Source organism: Crinia signifera, chromosome 3, assembly GCF_055691185.1.
Source record: "Crinia signifera chromosome 3, ASM5569118v1, whole genome shotgun sequence".
Lineage (NCBI taxonomy): Eukaryota > Metazoa > Chordata > Amphibia > Anura > Myobatrachidae > Crinia > Crinia signifera.
The window spans coordinates 32,541,366-32,557,269 of NC_139219.1; the positions used below are offsets into that span (position 1 = coordinate 32,541,366).

Consider the following 15,904-nt stretch of genomic DNA (forward strand, 5'->3'; position numbering starts at 1 on the left):
GCATACTCTAATGAAATGTACAGGACCTTTTCAAAACCATCTGAAACGGGCAACTCTGCAGCATTACTCAGTGCTCCCAGCTTTATAAATAGCATCGGATGATCCCAGCTCCTGAGAGTCTGTGTCTCCACGGCAACCATGTAAACCTGCATCAACATGGCTTCCACTGCGCTAATGACATGCATTTCTGCCCAATCCCTGCACCACCACCACCCCCCCCCCCCCTTTCCTCACACACACGCATTCTTATTTTATATGTTTTAACTGACAATGATTTTATTTTATTCTAGTTTCTTAACAATTTCTTAAAAGGTCATTCATAATTTATTTATGTCCGGACAGTGGATAAGCTAATCCGTAGGCACTGATCTATATTTGTAAGCCGAAATAACAAGATTGCAGAGATTTGCTAGAGACTTTGCTATCAGTAGGGGATATCTGCAGGAAGATTACCGTGGGTTAGCGCTGTGTTGCGTTGGCAGAACAGAGATGTAGGCTGTCTGCTGGATGTTCTGTGGCATGTGGTAACAGGTGCCATGAATGACACATGGTATTGTCTGCGTTACAGTGTGTGTGTGTTGGTTGTGGTGCTAGATGAGACTTTCCACCTGCACTCACAGTGCGAGTTCACCGGATACATTTCAAGTGTTTTATTGCAGACGTTAATTGCATCAGATTTCCTCGTTATACCATTTATTTTGAAGACATTCCGGCAACATACTCGTAGGCTAATTAGCTTCAAACTCAATGGATAGAGTATGTCCTTGAACCTACATGTATGCAAACTCGGCCACCCAGTCTATGGGATACTTAGGCCGGATCCACTTAATGAAGGGTGTGCATTAGGGGATTACATAGGGAAATTGGATTAGGATAATTATGTACTTTGCCGTTGAGCACGAGTTAGTGTCTCATGCCGTGCTTAGTGACCTCTGTCATTTTTAAAGTATTTGCGGGAACCAGTGTCTGCGATTTGCAAATGTGTCTCTGGCTCATGTTCCGTGTGTATACAGTATACTGCATTTCAATGTATGGAAAGCAGACTCCATGGAAAGTGCATGCACACCTTCATTTACTAGACTTCCATTAGCCATGGTGAGGAAGATGTTGACATGTCTGTGTAGAACACCATGACCTCACCGGAGGTTCCCTGCGTTCTGTGCAGTCTGTCGCCTCAGTGGTCACTTATATTCCTGCGCAGCCCCCCACAGCACAGAGGCGCACAGGCATTCTACCCTCTTGAGGAGCTCCGTGACTGTCATCTTACAGTACTGGTATGGGTCAGGCAGCGCGTCGGAACCTGTCACGTAGATTTCAGATACTGACATTAGTGGGACGGTGTAATGCAGTGTTGATACCACATGTGCCCTTCCTATGGAAATTTGTATTTGAGCAGTTTCCCATACCGCGCCTTGTGCTTCCTGGTATTTTGCCTTAGGCAAAACGCAAGTAGCTGTTGGCGGTGATCTCCCCATGGACTGGGGAATGCCTTTCATCCTAACGTTATTGACAGCTGATGAGTAGCAGCTGTTTTAACTGCCAATTTGCACTTTTAACCCATTCACTGCACAAGGCAGGTTGGACTTGTCATCAGAACTGCAAGGGTTCCTATTGGCGGTGGGCTAACCACTAGCTATTTCATGGCTAGTGTTTAGTTTTGGAGCGATCCTGGTTAGTTCACTCAACACTGTAACAGGCCATCGCCGCTACATCCAGTCTTCAGCTGCCTTGACGACTGCATCATTTGTTCACGGACTTTGGCCCGGCAGCTGTATTAAATGAGACTTGTTCTGTGAGATTCGCTGGCCTCCGGAGGTTTCCAGTAACATGATTTATCCTTCCACCAATTCCATTACTGCTTCACAGCACTGAGGTCCTGGGTTCGATTCCCACCATGTGCCTAACTGTGCGGAGTTTGTATATGCTCCCCGTGCTTGCGTGGGTTTACTCTGGTTACTCCGGTTTCCTCCCACAATCCAAAAATATACTGGTAGGCTAATTGGTTTCCAACAAAATTAACCATAGAATGTCTGTGTAGGTGTGGTAGGGAATATAGATTGTAAGCTTCACTGGGGCAGGGAATGATGGGAATGCTCAAATATTCTCTGTACATAGCTGCAGAATATGTGTGCGCTATATAAGAAACTGTTAATAAATATATAGATATAGATTTTTCAGTCCGGCACTCTCCCCAGTATCAACAACGTACATGGGTGCCTCCTGGTATAATTTATAGAATCCATCAGGGAACAGACAGCGGCACTTTACAGGTTAATTGTGCAAAGATTTATTAACCAACGTTTCGGGGTATAGGGACTCCTTTTTCAAGGTGTGTGTATATATAGGCACTATATACCTTGAAAAAAGGGTCACCATACCCCGAATTCTATAGATAGAACACAGCCTTTTTTACTGTGCTACCTTATGGCTTCCCACACTAAATAATGTAGTGAAACCTGTGACTATAGCACTTGTTAATTGAGTAATTAGTTAATAGGGGAATGGGTTTATATATAGCTTTATAGAAAGTACATCAATATTTTATACGTTTTATGTCAGGTACAGAGCAGCCATTTTTTCAGACTGCGGACAGTCATTAAATCCACTCGTTACTTAAGTTATTTGCCCATAAACTGGAAACCAGTTATTTAATCTGTTTAGTAATCACATTCCTTCTCTGAATGCTAAATTGGGCCAGCGATTATGTTGCTTTTATCCAAGCTTTGTACTTTTATTGTGGCCACACTTATTGGGCTGATGTTATCAATGTGTTCCATCGTACACATCACTGCTTAAAACGCAATGCGTATAATTGTGCACCAGACAATCCTCTCCCGACTGTCATGTGTTTGCAAAATGACAGCTGATTGGCTGAAGATCCATTGATCATACACTAGTTTTAAAACCCGTTGCGTATGATGAAACTCGTTGATAAGCCAGACCTTATGTAATGTGTTCTCAACTGAGCTATTCAATTGTTGCTCGGATGCGCAGGCGTAAGCCGCATCTGTCCATATTGTCTAAGTCCTGTCCGTCTTCTAGATACTTACTATAATTGTATATGCATAATGCAGTTCCAGGCTGCCAGCATTAGGCGTGTCCCTCACTGCTGTATTGTTGCACAAGGTCACTAGTGCCGTGACGAGCTTAGTCCCTTTGTACAACATTCTATATGTAGTAGATGGTGCCTGCTATGGTCGCGCTTACCTCTCTGGTTCCCTATAGCACTGGCAAATTGTATAGGTCCATGCAATGCAGCCCCCAGGTGGTTCTCTGCTACAGTTGGGAATTGTGTGCCCATTTATCATGTTCTGTCATGTCTGTGCACTGGAAAGGGCTATAAACAGAACACGGCTGTGACGTGTACCGTGAGCTCGGTGTCCTGGTGCCAGATCTTTTCATGTTCTGTGTTCAGGTTTCCTCCTCTTGTTTCTCAGGAAGTGCAGCTTCCCGTGTGATATGGCGGCTCTTAGAGAACCGCTTCCACTTTCTCCCCGTCAGTCAGCATTGCCGCCTCCTGATGTTTTATATTACACCATGATTATAGTTCTCCTGACAGCTAATCAGGCATGCAGCTCGTGTTAGTGCCAGGCCTTTGCTTAGTTTGGCTGTCTCCATGTTTGTACTACTACAGTGTGCTGCGGTGCCTTCCCCATATATATACTGTGTGCTGCTGTGCCTTCCCCATATATATATACTGTGTGCTGCGGTGCCTTCCCCATATATATATATATATATATATATATATATATATATATATATATATATATATATATATATATATATATATATATACTGTGTGCTGCGGTGCCTTCCCCATATATATATATATACTGTGTGCTGCGGTGCCTTCCCCATATATACTGTGTGCTGCGGTGCCTTCCCCATATATATACTGTGTGCTGCGGTGCCTTCCCCATCTATCTATATACAGATTGAGTATCCCCTATCCGTGCATCCCGTATCCGAATTATTTCAAAAAAACCCTAACCCTTTTTTTAGACTTACCAAGTCCCCTGGCGTCCATGGCAGGCCTTCAGCATCCTCTCCGGGGTCTCCAGCGGTCCCAGGAGTGCTTTGCGCGAGTGTGCGCCGGTGACGTCACCGGCGCTCCTGGGACCACTGGAGACGCCGGAGACTGTGCTGAAGGCCTGCTGTGGACTCCGGGGCACAACGTGGATGCCGAGGGACCACCAGGCACCATCAGGGGACAGGTAAGTATGCCTTAAAAAATGTTGTTCCAAAAACCGGAAAATTCCCTTAATTCGTGGTCCCGAGCATTTCAGAGAAGGGATACTCAACCTGTATTATATATGGCTGTGCCATGCCTGTACTACTGTATAGTGTGTGTGTGTGTGTGTGTGTGTGTGTGTGTGTGTGTGCTGCTGTGCCATACCCATATTACCAGGGCTATGGAGTCGGTAGATAAATGTTCCGACTCCTCGTACTTCTGACGCCGACTCCTCTGTATTAATATGCGAATGTATTTGATACCTTCCTTGAAGGAAAGAAAGGCAACATACATATTATTACTACAGAAACTAGAGGCTGGCAAGCCAACAGTCTACTGTATTGAACAGTTTCAGCAAAGGACAAACACAATGAAAACAAAGTTTTATTAATTTTTTTATTAATTAATTAAATGGCTGGATAGTAGCAGTAGGCACAAACATCAGGAACAGGAATTTTACCAGTTCAAAGATAAAAAGCACATTATTTGGTTGTTTTGAGAACAAAAACAATAGGAAAGGTTCAGAAGTGTGGAGCATGAGTTCTGCATGCTTTGTGACGACAACAAAAATCGAGCCACAATCTCCGCTGGTTTGCTTGCTCGTCACCGTTCAATTCTTGGACACAAGGAACGATTTCTTTACCGAATCGTTACTGGCGATGAAAAATGGTACCTGTACATCAATATGAACCAGCGTAAGGAATGGCTTAGCCCAAGGTAAACAAACGACCCCACGCATGAAACAAGATCTTCATCCGCGTAAAAAGATGTTGTGCGTGGACTTCCGGTTCCGGTCCTGATGTAGGCGGCTGCGGCTAGCGAGACCTCCGCTGCATCCCCGGCACCAACCGTCCCCCTGCTCCCCCCGAGCACCAGAGAAAGCCCCCACCCGACTCAGTAGCCAGCCGAGAGGTCCCCGCCGCGCAGAACGCCGCACGATCGCGGCCACCACCTGCAACACGAGACGCCGCGGCGAGCTGCGGCCTGTAGCGGGACACTACACGCTGAGCACCGGGCACAAAGCGTGCATCCGGCTCCAGCACAACAGGTACACCTAGCATACGGAGCCCCTCGCCAGCAACCCTAGGCGGGCGGTGGCGGCCCCGCTGAGCACAGTGCCGCACCGCTGCAAAAGATATTACACGTGCAGAGGACACGCTGCTCCACACCCTGCCAGCCATTAGATGCCAGACCTATTATCCGCCATTACGCTCCGCTGGTTACTTGCCAGAGCCACTTATTATTCATAAAAGGCTCATCACGATTTGCAGAATTACCTGGCAGCAGGTACAGTAACAGAAAGTACTAATAGAAAACGCTGACAATTCTCTCACTGGGGACTGATTTCCTATAGCACCAGACCACTACAGAGGGCAGAGCCTGCTGGACAGGACATAACGGGCCACAAATCCCGTCCTATACAGTGCTCATATACCCACCTCAGGCGGTGGATGGAGAGATTTCTCTCTCCACAGATGCCGAGGAGGTCACAAAAACCAGAAGAAAAGAGGGCCAAATCCAGCTCCAGATCACAGTCACTATCTAGATCCAAGATGGCCGCTGCACGCGACAAGACAGGGGACTCAGCCTCCCAGGTACTATTCTCTCAAACCTCTGACACGCTAGAGGGGCCCCCTGTCACCTACTCTGATGTGGTAAAGGCTATACAAGAAACTATGGGTCCCCTGATGGAGGCACAGGCTGCCAAATTTAACATCGCTATTAAAGACGTTACAGCACAGTTGAAACAAGTAGCACAGACGCAACATGCCACTGAATGCAGGGTGGGGGAGCTTTTTCAGGATGTATCTACACTCAAAGACTCCTCTTCCAGCCTCCAACAAACTTGTTATGAACTTCAAAATAAGATCGATGATCTTGAAAACAGATCGAGAAGGAACAATCTGAGGATCGTGGGGCTGGATGAGAGCATAAAGGGCCCTGACTTATATAAATTTCTACAAATTTCCTTGCCTGAGATGTTACAGTTATCAGACCAGTGCGGTGACATGGTGATCGAGAGGGCACACCGCCTGGGCCCGACACGCACCACAAGGGGAAATAGACCAAGGGTTGTGATATTTCGATGTCTAAATTACCTACACAAAGACGCTATATGGGCGGCATCCAGAAGACACCGGGACCTGACATGGAATGATGCAAAAATATTCATATTCCAGGACTACTCTGCGGAAGTCACTCGGGCCCGCAAGGAGTTCACTCCAATATGCACAAAATTATTTAACGCAAAAAAGAAATTTGCGCTTGTCTATCCAGCCAGACTGAGAGTATTTGATGGAGACAAAGTCAAAGATTTCACTTCAGCTGCTGACGCAGATCGCTACCTCACTGAGCAGGAAAATGCATCAGAGACTGGTCCTGACACCCAGGGGGCATCCACCTCTGGGAACTAATAGGTTTGGTAAAATAGTCATTTCTGAGGGCTGATGAGAGGCACGTATGGTTAGTTAAGATCTGCTAAATTACACGGCAGACTCTCATATTTTGGGCCACCTTGTAAACTATACTGCTGGTTGATAGAATTGCAACACTGCCCTCTAAAGTTAAATTTACATTAATAATACGTCAAAGTACAAGTTATGTTATAATGTATGTTGGATAAGAGTATTTGGAGGAAAAAGGAAAAAAAAAAAAAAAAAAAAAAAACAAATTAATGCCTGTAGTCTATATAGATAAGGGACGCTACCAGACACAACTCAATATTATTTAGTTCAAGCACTGCTGGTTGCCTACCTATTTACCACAACATCAGTTTAATTGATACAGCTAGAATAAGGTTCTAAAGGTATATAACACTGTTAGATAATTTAGAGTATTACGGGGGAGATTTATGGGGGGATTTAGGGGGGGATGGGAGGGGAAGGGGATCTCGTTAGGAGATATCGTTAGATTGGAGGGTGATGAGTACGGAAGTTCTGATTAGAGTATTTTTTGACCCCCACGGGAGCAACTGCTTCATGATGGGAGGTCCTGCTGTTTTTGTGTTTTTTGTGATGTCTGTGTTTTGTCTTTCCCCTGTATGTCTCTTTTCCTCCATGTGTCTTCTCCTGGTGCTTTTAGGGTATGAGGTACTGCGACAAAGGTATGTGTAAAGATATGTGATGCTAATGCTTAAAGTAGGCTCACTAAATGTGGGCGGATTCAATACCCCTGCTAAACGCAGGAAAATATTAACATACCTAAACAAAATGTCTTTAGATATTGCCTTCCTACAGGAAACCCACCTTATCCCATGTGAGATTTTAAAACTTAATATGCTAAGATGGTCTGTGATGGCATCGGCATCATTTAACTCTAAATCACGGGGAGTGGTGATTCTCATCAGGAATGCTATTAACCACACAATAACGTCGACTGAGATTGATGAAAATGGTAGATATGTAATTGTAAATGTAACCGTGCAGGATGTACCATATACTCTGTGTAACATTTATGCCCCCAATACTAACCCCCGTGGGTTCTACACATCCCTGGTTGCCAAGCTTGAATCTATGCAAACCCATTCTCTGATCCTGGGGGGGGACTTCAACGTGGTGGCATCACAAACATTAGATAGGAGTACACCCACGTCCAAACACAACCGTCACCCAGATAACACTATAGCTTCCCTATGTGACCAATTTCAGCTGGTTGACTCTTGGCGCTCATGCTATCCAGTGGAAAGGGACTACACATGTTTGTCTGCCGCCCATGGTACCCTTTCCAGAATAGATTACATATTGATCCCTCGTCATATGTTTCCCAAGGTTGCTGACACAAAGATAGAAGCAATTGGCATCTCTGACCATGCTTTGTGCTGGGTCCAACTTGCCGCCCAGGTTGACAAAGGCCCGATACGCCAATGGCGCTTCCCAGCCTACCTGGCAAACTCCTTACAATTCAGAGCCATGCTGGAGGCGGCGTGGATGGACTTCAAGCACAATCATGCAGATCTGGAAACCGCAGATCCTTTATTATTCTGGCAAACTTCTAAAGCTGTGCTAAGGGGCAATATTATATCCTACTGCAGGAAAAGGGACAGAGACCTAGACAAAAATTACCTAGAAGCCCAATCCCAATTAACTCAGTCCTACTCCAATTTTAAAAACAACCCTACAGGGACCAATAAAACAAGCTATTATAAAGACAAAATAACATTTGACAATGTTCTGGCGGGCATAGAAAAGAAATTCAGTTTTCATAGAAACAGTAAATTTCACCGCTTTGGCAATAAGGCGGGGAAGCTACTATCACATTTATTAGCAGGTAGGCACCCACCCACGATAGTGAAATCTATCAAAGACCCAATGGGAACACTTAAAAAATCAAATGCTGACATATCTAAGTGTTTTTTGATTTTTACTCCTCCCTTTATGCCGCTCCTACAATAAACATAGAGGCCAAAAATAGTTTCTGGACAAATCTCCAAATACCCACCCTTTCCCAGGCTCAAAAAGAATCCTTGGTTGCCCCCGTAACAATAGAGGAAATCCAATCGACAATAGTAGGACTTAAGAACGGAAAATCCCCTGGACCAGATGGGTTCGCTAATGAATATTTAAAAATATTGGCCCCTAAAGTGGCCCCACCCTTGACAGCAATGTTTAATGAGATCATGGCAGGGAAAGCCCTCCCACTACATTTTAATTCGGCAGTAGTACGACTCCTCCCCAAACCAGGTAGAGATGCGGAAGACCCAAGTTCCTACCGCCCTATATCATTGTTAAACAGTGACTACAAGTTACTTACCAAGGTTATGGCAGACAGGCTTAAGCTGATCCTTCCCCATCTGGTCCACCCAGACCAGTCAGGTTTTATTTGGGGTCGTCAGTCGGTGGTGAACATTAGAAAATTACTGGCTGTAATGGAGTGGCTTCGAGTTCACCCATCTGGGGAACAGAACGTAGTTCTGTCCCTAGATGCGGAGAAAGCTTTCGACCTAATTACATGGGACCATGTATTCGAAACACTCCACAGATTTGGGGCCCCCCCTCAATTTATGACTCTGCTCAAAACTTTATACACAAACCCAGCCACGCAAATCCTCAATAATGGCTTCCTTTCACAACCATTTTATACAAAACGTGGCACCCGACAGGGATGCCCATTGTCCCCATTAATATTTGCCCTGGCTCTGGAACCATTGGCCATAGCCCTTAGAGCTTCCCCTGCATATACTGGAATTAAAGTCGGTGGAGAAGAGGCTAAATTAGCCCTCTTCGCCGACGACATGCTGGTTTTCTTATCAAACCCAAAGGAGACTGTCCCCGTGATAATCCCCTTGATAGAACAATTTGGATCATTTTCCGGTCTTAAGGTAAACTATAATAAATCTGAGGCAATGATTCTCTCTGGCCCCAAACTTTCGTCAGGCATAGACTCCCCATTGGCCCAATTCTCTATAGTAAAGAACACAATGAAGTATTTAGGCATCCGCATACCTCACTCTGTATCTGAAATATATTCGGCTAACTTTCGCCCCGTGATAGCGGAAATCTCCGCACTGCTACATAGATGGACCACCCTTCCCCTCTCAACGATGGGAAGGGCGGCGGTCATCAAAAGCATAGCATTCCCTAAGCTAGCATACCTGTTACAAATTATACCACTATCCCTTACTAAACAGGACTGCGCCATAGTCAGGACTGTGTTCTCTAAGTTCTTATGGGCTGGCAAAAAACCGAGAGTTGCTTACGCAAAACTGCAACTTCCTAGGTCCGAGGGAGGACTCAATATTCCAGACCCGGCAACATTTAGCAGGGCAGTCTTCTTTAGATATATAACAGACTGGTGCTGGCTGCACTCAACCTTCACCAACCGAGCCCTCGAGGAAGCACTATTTGCCCCATATTCACCAACAGCACTAATACATACACCTAGGAAAAAGATCAGTCAAGACATAAAAGATAACATTTTATTTAGAGACACCTACAAGGCATGGCTATACACGAACAAAACACTGAGAAGATCCCCCCAGGTTTCAAGATTTATAACATTTTGGGGTAATCCCGGGTTTCCCCCCGGAATGGACAACCCCCAGTTTCTGGCTTGGAGGAAAGCTGGTTTGGCGGCGATCAGGGATGTGTACGACCCAGGAGGCCATCTTATGTCGTTCGCAGACCTAAGAGAAAAGTACAAATTACAACAAAATCACTTCTTCATGTTTCTACAAATAAGGCACATGATTCAGTCCCTTCCCCCGGCTGGTCCGGAGGGAGCGGAAACTGACCCAGTTGCCACCATCATGTCACTGGCTCATACGGGAACTTACAGGCTTAGATATTATTACGCAGTGGCAGAAGTCACAGATGGGGGTAAGAAATGGAATAAAACTTTAAATGCCTGGAAATTAGAGATTCCTTCGATCCCGGAGTATGGGGAGGTCATGAAACACTGCCAACAGACCATGAAATATTTACACTCAGCATCTCTCCAGGAGGTGCACTGGAAAATACTAAACAGGGCATATGTGGCCCCAATACAGAGAGCGCATATGATACCTGATGCACCAGACTCTTGCACCAAATGTGGTCAGAGACGGGCCACCTTTTTTCACAATCTTTGGCAGTGTGGCAAGATATCCTCATATTGGAATAAACTGATAATGTTCATAAACAATACCTTCCAATTGAAAGTAATTAAAAATCCTACGGCATGTTTACTCCTGGTATTGAAAGATTGGGATTGGGGAGGTCGGAAAAAATCCTTGTTGCCTGTGATAACGGTGATCTTAGGAATAGCAAAAAAATTAATTATGAAATACTGGATCAAAAGATCAGCACCCTCCATACTTGAAACAAAGAACACAATAATAAGTATTTTATACATGGAGAGACAAGCCACATTACCGGATATAGAAACAGGCGTTATGAGGTTTTATCGTAAATGGGGACCTTACATCGAGACCTTACCCAGTTCCACACAATCACAAATTCTGAGCATGTATGAAAACACATCATGGTATTTGGTACGACAACTGAGTCACACATGACCAACCCATCCAATCAATACAGATGGAAGAAGGTGGTTTGAAATATCAGAGCAAAACATAGTATCACTTCCAGAAATATCCTTTAGAATCTAAACGCAGTAGCCTCACTTCCCACCCTTCCCCACTCCTTCCCTTTGTCTTGTCTAGTTTGTCCAAGTTAGAATATTAGTTTTTATATTGTATGGAATTGGAATTGAAGGCGAGCAATATACTTAGTGCCACTTAAAGTAAAATTATTATGTACTGATAAATATGTACCTATTATGGCTCTATATTCTTATATGCCTAAGCCTACACAATTCTGTATGCTTGCACTTTTATATGTTTGTAATTTGTTGAAGAAGAAAACAATGAAAATGTGGTCACCCTGCGTGGTGTACTTCTGTCTAACAAGGAGTGATTTGTCGCCTTGATTTATGACATGTTTTATTATGTGACTTTCTCAATAAAACGTTTTTGAAAAAAAAAAAGATGTTGTGCGTATGGTGGGAGAGCTTGGTTGAATGAATTTTTCGAGTCTACACCAGGTGATTTCTACCAACGAGGTATTGAAAACCTTATTGAACGTTGGAAATAAGTTGTAAACTACAAGGGAGAATACATTTATAAGTATTGGTGCTCCGAATTGTGCATTGCGTGCCATATAGTGAAGCACATGAAAAGCATGCTTTTTCACGGTCACTTAACGTGTTCGTTTTGCGGTTACGTGAGGCACTGCATGCATTGGTCTTTATTCTTACAGTAGAGAAGTCATTAATTATCATTTTCGGAGTCGGTGCATTGTTTGCCGACTCAGACTCCAGGCACGCAAAATTTCCTCCGACTCCACAGCCCTGCATATTACTGTATAGTGTGTGTGCTGCTGTGCCATGCATGTATTACTGTATAGTGTGTGTGTGTGCTGCTGTGCCATACCCATATTACTGTATAGTGTGTGTGCTGCTGTGCCATGCCTGTACTACTGTATAGTGTGTGTGTGTGTGTGTGTTGCTGTGCCATACCCATATTACTGTATAGTGTCTGCTGCTGTGCCATGCCTGTACTACTGTATAGTGTGTGTGTGTGTGTGTGTGTGTGTGTGTTGCTGTGCCATACCCATATTACTGTATAGTGTGTGCGCTGCTGTGCCATGCCTGTACTACTGTATAGTGTGTGTACTGCTGTGCCATACCCATATTACTGTATAATGTGTGCGCTGCTGTGCCATGCCTGTACTACTGTATAGAGTGTGTGTACTGCTGTGCCATACCCATATTACTGTATAATGTGTGCGCTGTTGTGCCATGCCTGTACTACTGTATAGTAGTGTGTGCTCTGCTGTGCCATGCCTGTACTACTGTATAGTAGTGTGTGCGCTGCTGTGCCATGCCTGTACTACTGTATAGCGTGTGGGCTGCAGCACATTGCTCAGCCATGCGAATGTGCCAGTTATAATACTTCTATAATGGAGACATTTCTAGAAGAGGTATCTCCTATGACACTGAAGCAGCTTCCCTGTGTGCATGTGACTGGGAGGTAGATCATGTATGAAGCAGTGATAATGGGCCTGGTACTTTATCACTGGCCAATCAGCTCCTGACTTTTCCTTTTTTAAACCCAGCCTGTAACTCAACAGTCAGGAGCTGATTGGCCAGTGATAAAGTACCAGGCACCTTATCGCTTCTCCTCCGTGATCACCGCTTCATACATCTGCAGCTGGGTTACTTTGGCATCTCTGTGTCTGTGTACAGCAGCGAGTGTGATCACACTACCAGGCATGCTGCTGCTCCAAGCTGGTGAATGCCCCCAGCAGTTGATCCAGGAGCAGGTGGGCTTTATGTAAGATAAATGGTGATGGTGTCATCGGTGGTGATCTTGCATGTTGCCACCTTCTGTTCCCTCGCCTCATTCCATTCATATTACACCTTTATTTTTGGCCACTGATAATGCCGTGTGCACTTCCTCCAGCTACATTTGTATTCCCTCTGCCTTATGTAACAAGGGTTCCCCACATCTCAGATAGTGACCACCTGTTTCATGTTCTATGCTTGGTTGTAACCTGATCCCCCTCAGTGACCAGCACTGTGTAATATGCTGACGCTTTAGAAATACAGGCTAATAATACTACTGCCTTTTTAACCTACAGGATCATGAGTTAATGTTTATTAAAGTCACTCTCCCCTAAGATCAGAGCTGGGCAACACCGGCCCTCCAGATGTTGATGAACTACACATCCCAGCATGCCTTGCATCAGTTTCAGCATGGCCACATAGCAAAACTAATGCAAAGCATCCTGGGATGTGTAGTTCATTAACATCTGGAGGGCCGGTGTTGCCCAGCCGTGCCTAAGATGATATGCTGTTGTGACCGGTGGTGATGCGATCATTGCTGCTCAGATCTGACCGTGGTTGTGGTCACCATTGACAGCGAGACCAGTTATCAGACAGCAAATGTTAATGTTTGCTATGCAGCGTATGGCCGCAGTCCATTCATCTTTGAGAGTTCCATTAAAAATGTATGAAGCCTGTTGGTGCCTGTTGGTGAGGTATGGTATTTTTATTAATCGGTATTGTGTAACTAACTGGTGATCTTCTCTCCGCTTTCTTACAGATTAGCTCAAATATATTTAGAACACTTCCGCCCAGTGACAATCCAGACTTTGATCCCGAAGAGGACGAGCCCACGTTGGAGGCATCATGGCCGCACATACAGGTGGGCAGGGGCTGGCTATTCATGTGCTGTAGGCTTGCATGTAGTTTAGGGCTCCGTCCCACCAGGCTTCTATCCTCTTGCCTGGGAACAAACTTGGTTTCTGTCGAGGAGGACCAGTGAAATCTCCTGCTTGTGCCATCCAGAACCGGTCCTATAACATGTCAGTAATGCCTGTCTGGGTGTCGGTAGAGAATTCCATGGGTACGGTAAAGCTGCTAGCCCCCCAGCCTTGCAGTGATCGGACTGCTATCATTTTGTGGCATTGTATTGATCTACATTCATATGGAACACATATTGGCTATCGACATTTGCAGACAATCTACCACTGTCCAGAACTACAGAATCTATAGGCGGGGGATGTAGTGTGTCCCCTTCACGGTTGGGGTGTGTGAGGGGAATATAGATTGTATATCCCATACCATCCGGAGGTAGGGTGCATCATGTGGTATATATGCTCTGTGGAATATTTAGGTGCTATATAAATAACTGCTAAAGTGCTGAACCCAAATACTAGATGTCTGATAAGCGTCATAAGAAATTACGGTACCACCGCGCGCACAGTCTGTTACAGAAACTTGGCAGCCTGCCAGAGGCTCTGTCTGACTGCGCGTGCCGCTCTAGCTCTGTTTGACTGTGCTCGTGCCGCTGTAGCTGTAAGCTACGTATTGACAGCTACGTTAACAGCGTAGCGGCCGTGCAGCAGCGCGCTGACAGGTCACTGTGGTACTTGTAGTTCCACAGTGAAACAGGCAGCGCCTGGGCACCGCTGACAACGGGGGCAAGTGGAGACACCACGGGCACAACGTTGATGTGCCGGGGCTTCTAAACTACACCCCCCGGCACACTGCTGTGTCCCCCATGTACACGCTAAATTCAGACGCAAAAGCATCTGAATCCAGCCTTACCTGCAAGCCGCTAAGAAGGCTTGCAGTCTGGATCTAGGCGCTAAAGCGCCTGGATTCACACTCCCTGCAAGCCCGTAAGAAGGAGGGGGGCGCCTGGATTCAGATGCAAAAGCGTATAAATACAGGCGGCCCCCTGCTGGCCGCTAAGAAGTCGGGGAGTCTGGATTTAGACGCTTAAGCGTCTGAATCTAGGCTCCCTGCAAGCCGCTAAGGTGTTGGGGCATCTAAATCCAGACGCTAAAGCGTCTGGATTTAGTTGGGTGTAGTGGTACATCTAAATTTAGACGCTAAAGCATCTAAATTTAGCTGGGTCTAGGGGTACACTATTAAAACCCGCCCTCAGTGCCACTAGTCGACGCAACAGCTGTCGACCTTGTAAATCCCACTATCCACGCCCACCCGAAGCGTGGCGAGCGGTGGCGGTACGCGTCCTACAACCTTTTCATACTCCCACTATCCACGTTGGCATGGAGTTGAGAATAGAAAGTGTGGCGAGCGCAGCGAGCCACCGAGCCCGAAGCGTGGCGAGGGACTCGGATAGCTGTGAAGGTATCCGCAGGGCTCGCCACGCTTCGGGCTCGGTGGCTCGCTGCGCTCGCCACACTTTCTATTCTCAACTCCACGCCGACGTGCATAGTGGGGGTATGAAAAGGTTGTAGGATGCGTACCGCTGCCCCTCGCGGAGCTCGCTGCGCTCGCCACGTTTTGGGGGGGCGTGGATAGTGGGATTTACAAGGTCGACAGCTGTTGCGTCGACTAGTGTCACTGAGGGCGGGTTTTAATAGTGTACCCCTAGACCCAGCTAAATTTAGATGCTTTAGCGTCTAAATTTAGATGTACCACTACACCCAACTAAATCCAGACGCTTTAGCGTCTGGATTTAGATGCCCCAACACCTTAGCGGCTTGCAGGGAGCCTAGATTCAGACGCTTAAGCGTCTAAATCCAGACTCCCCGACTTCTTAGCGGCCAGCAGGGGGCCTCCTGGATTCAGACGCTTTTGCGTCTGAATCCAGGCGCCCCCCTCCTTCTTATGGGCTTGCAGGGAGTGTGAATCCAGGCGCTTTAGCGCCTAGATCCAGACTGC

The 15,904-nt window shown here is 45.9% G+C and overlaps 1 protein-coding gene across 2 annotated transcripts in view; it reads left to right on the top strand.

Annotated features, from left to right (window-relative positions):
• PPP2R5A (protein phosphatase 2 regulatory subunit B'alpha) overlaps positions 1–15,904 on the top strand; it is a 74,888-nt gene that overhangs the window by 35,755 nt on the left and 23,229 nt on the right. For both annotated transcript variants that reach the window (XM_083175605.1, XM_083175604.1), the window contains exon 3: positions 13,812–13,913. In XM_083175605.1, the coding sequence (XP_083031731.1) occupies positions 13,812–13,913 (102 nt within the window). The remainder of the gene's footprint in view (positions 1–13,811; positions 13,914–15,904) is intronic.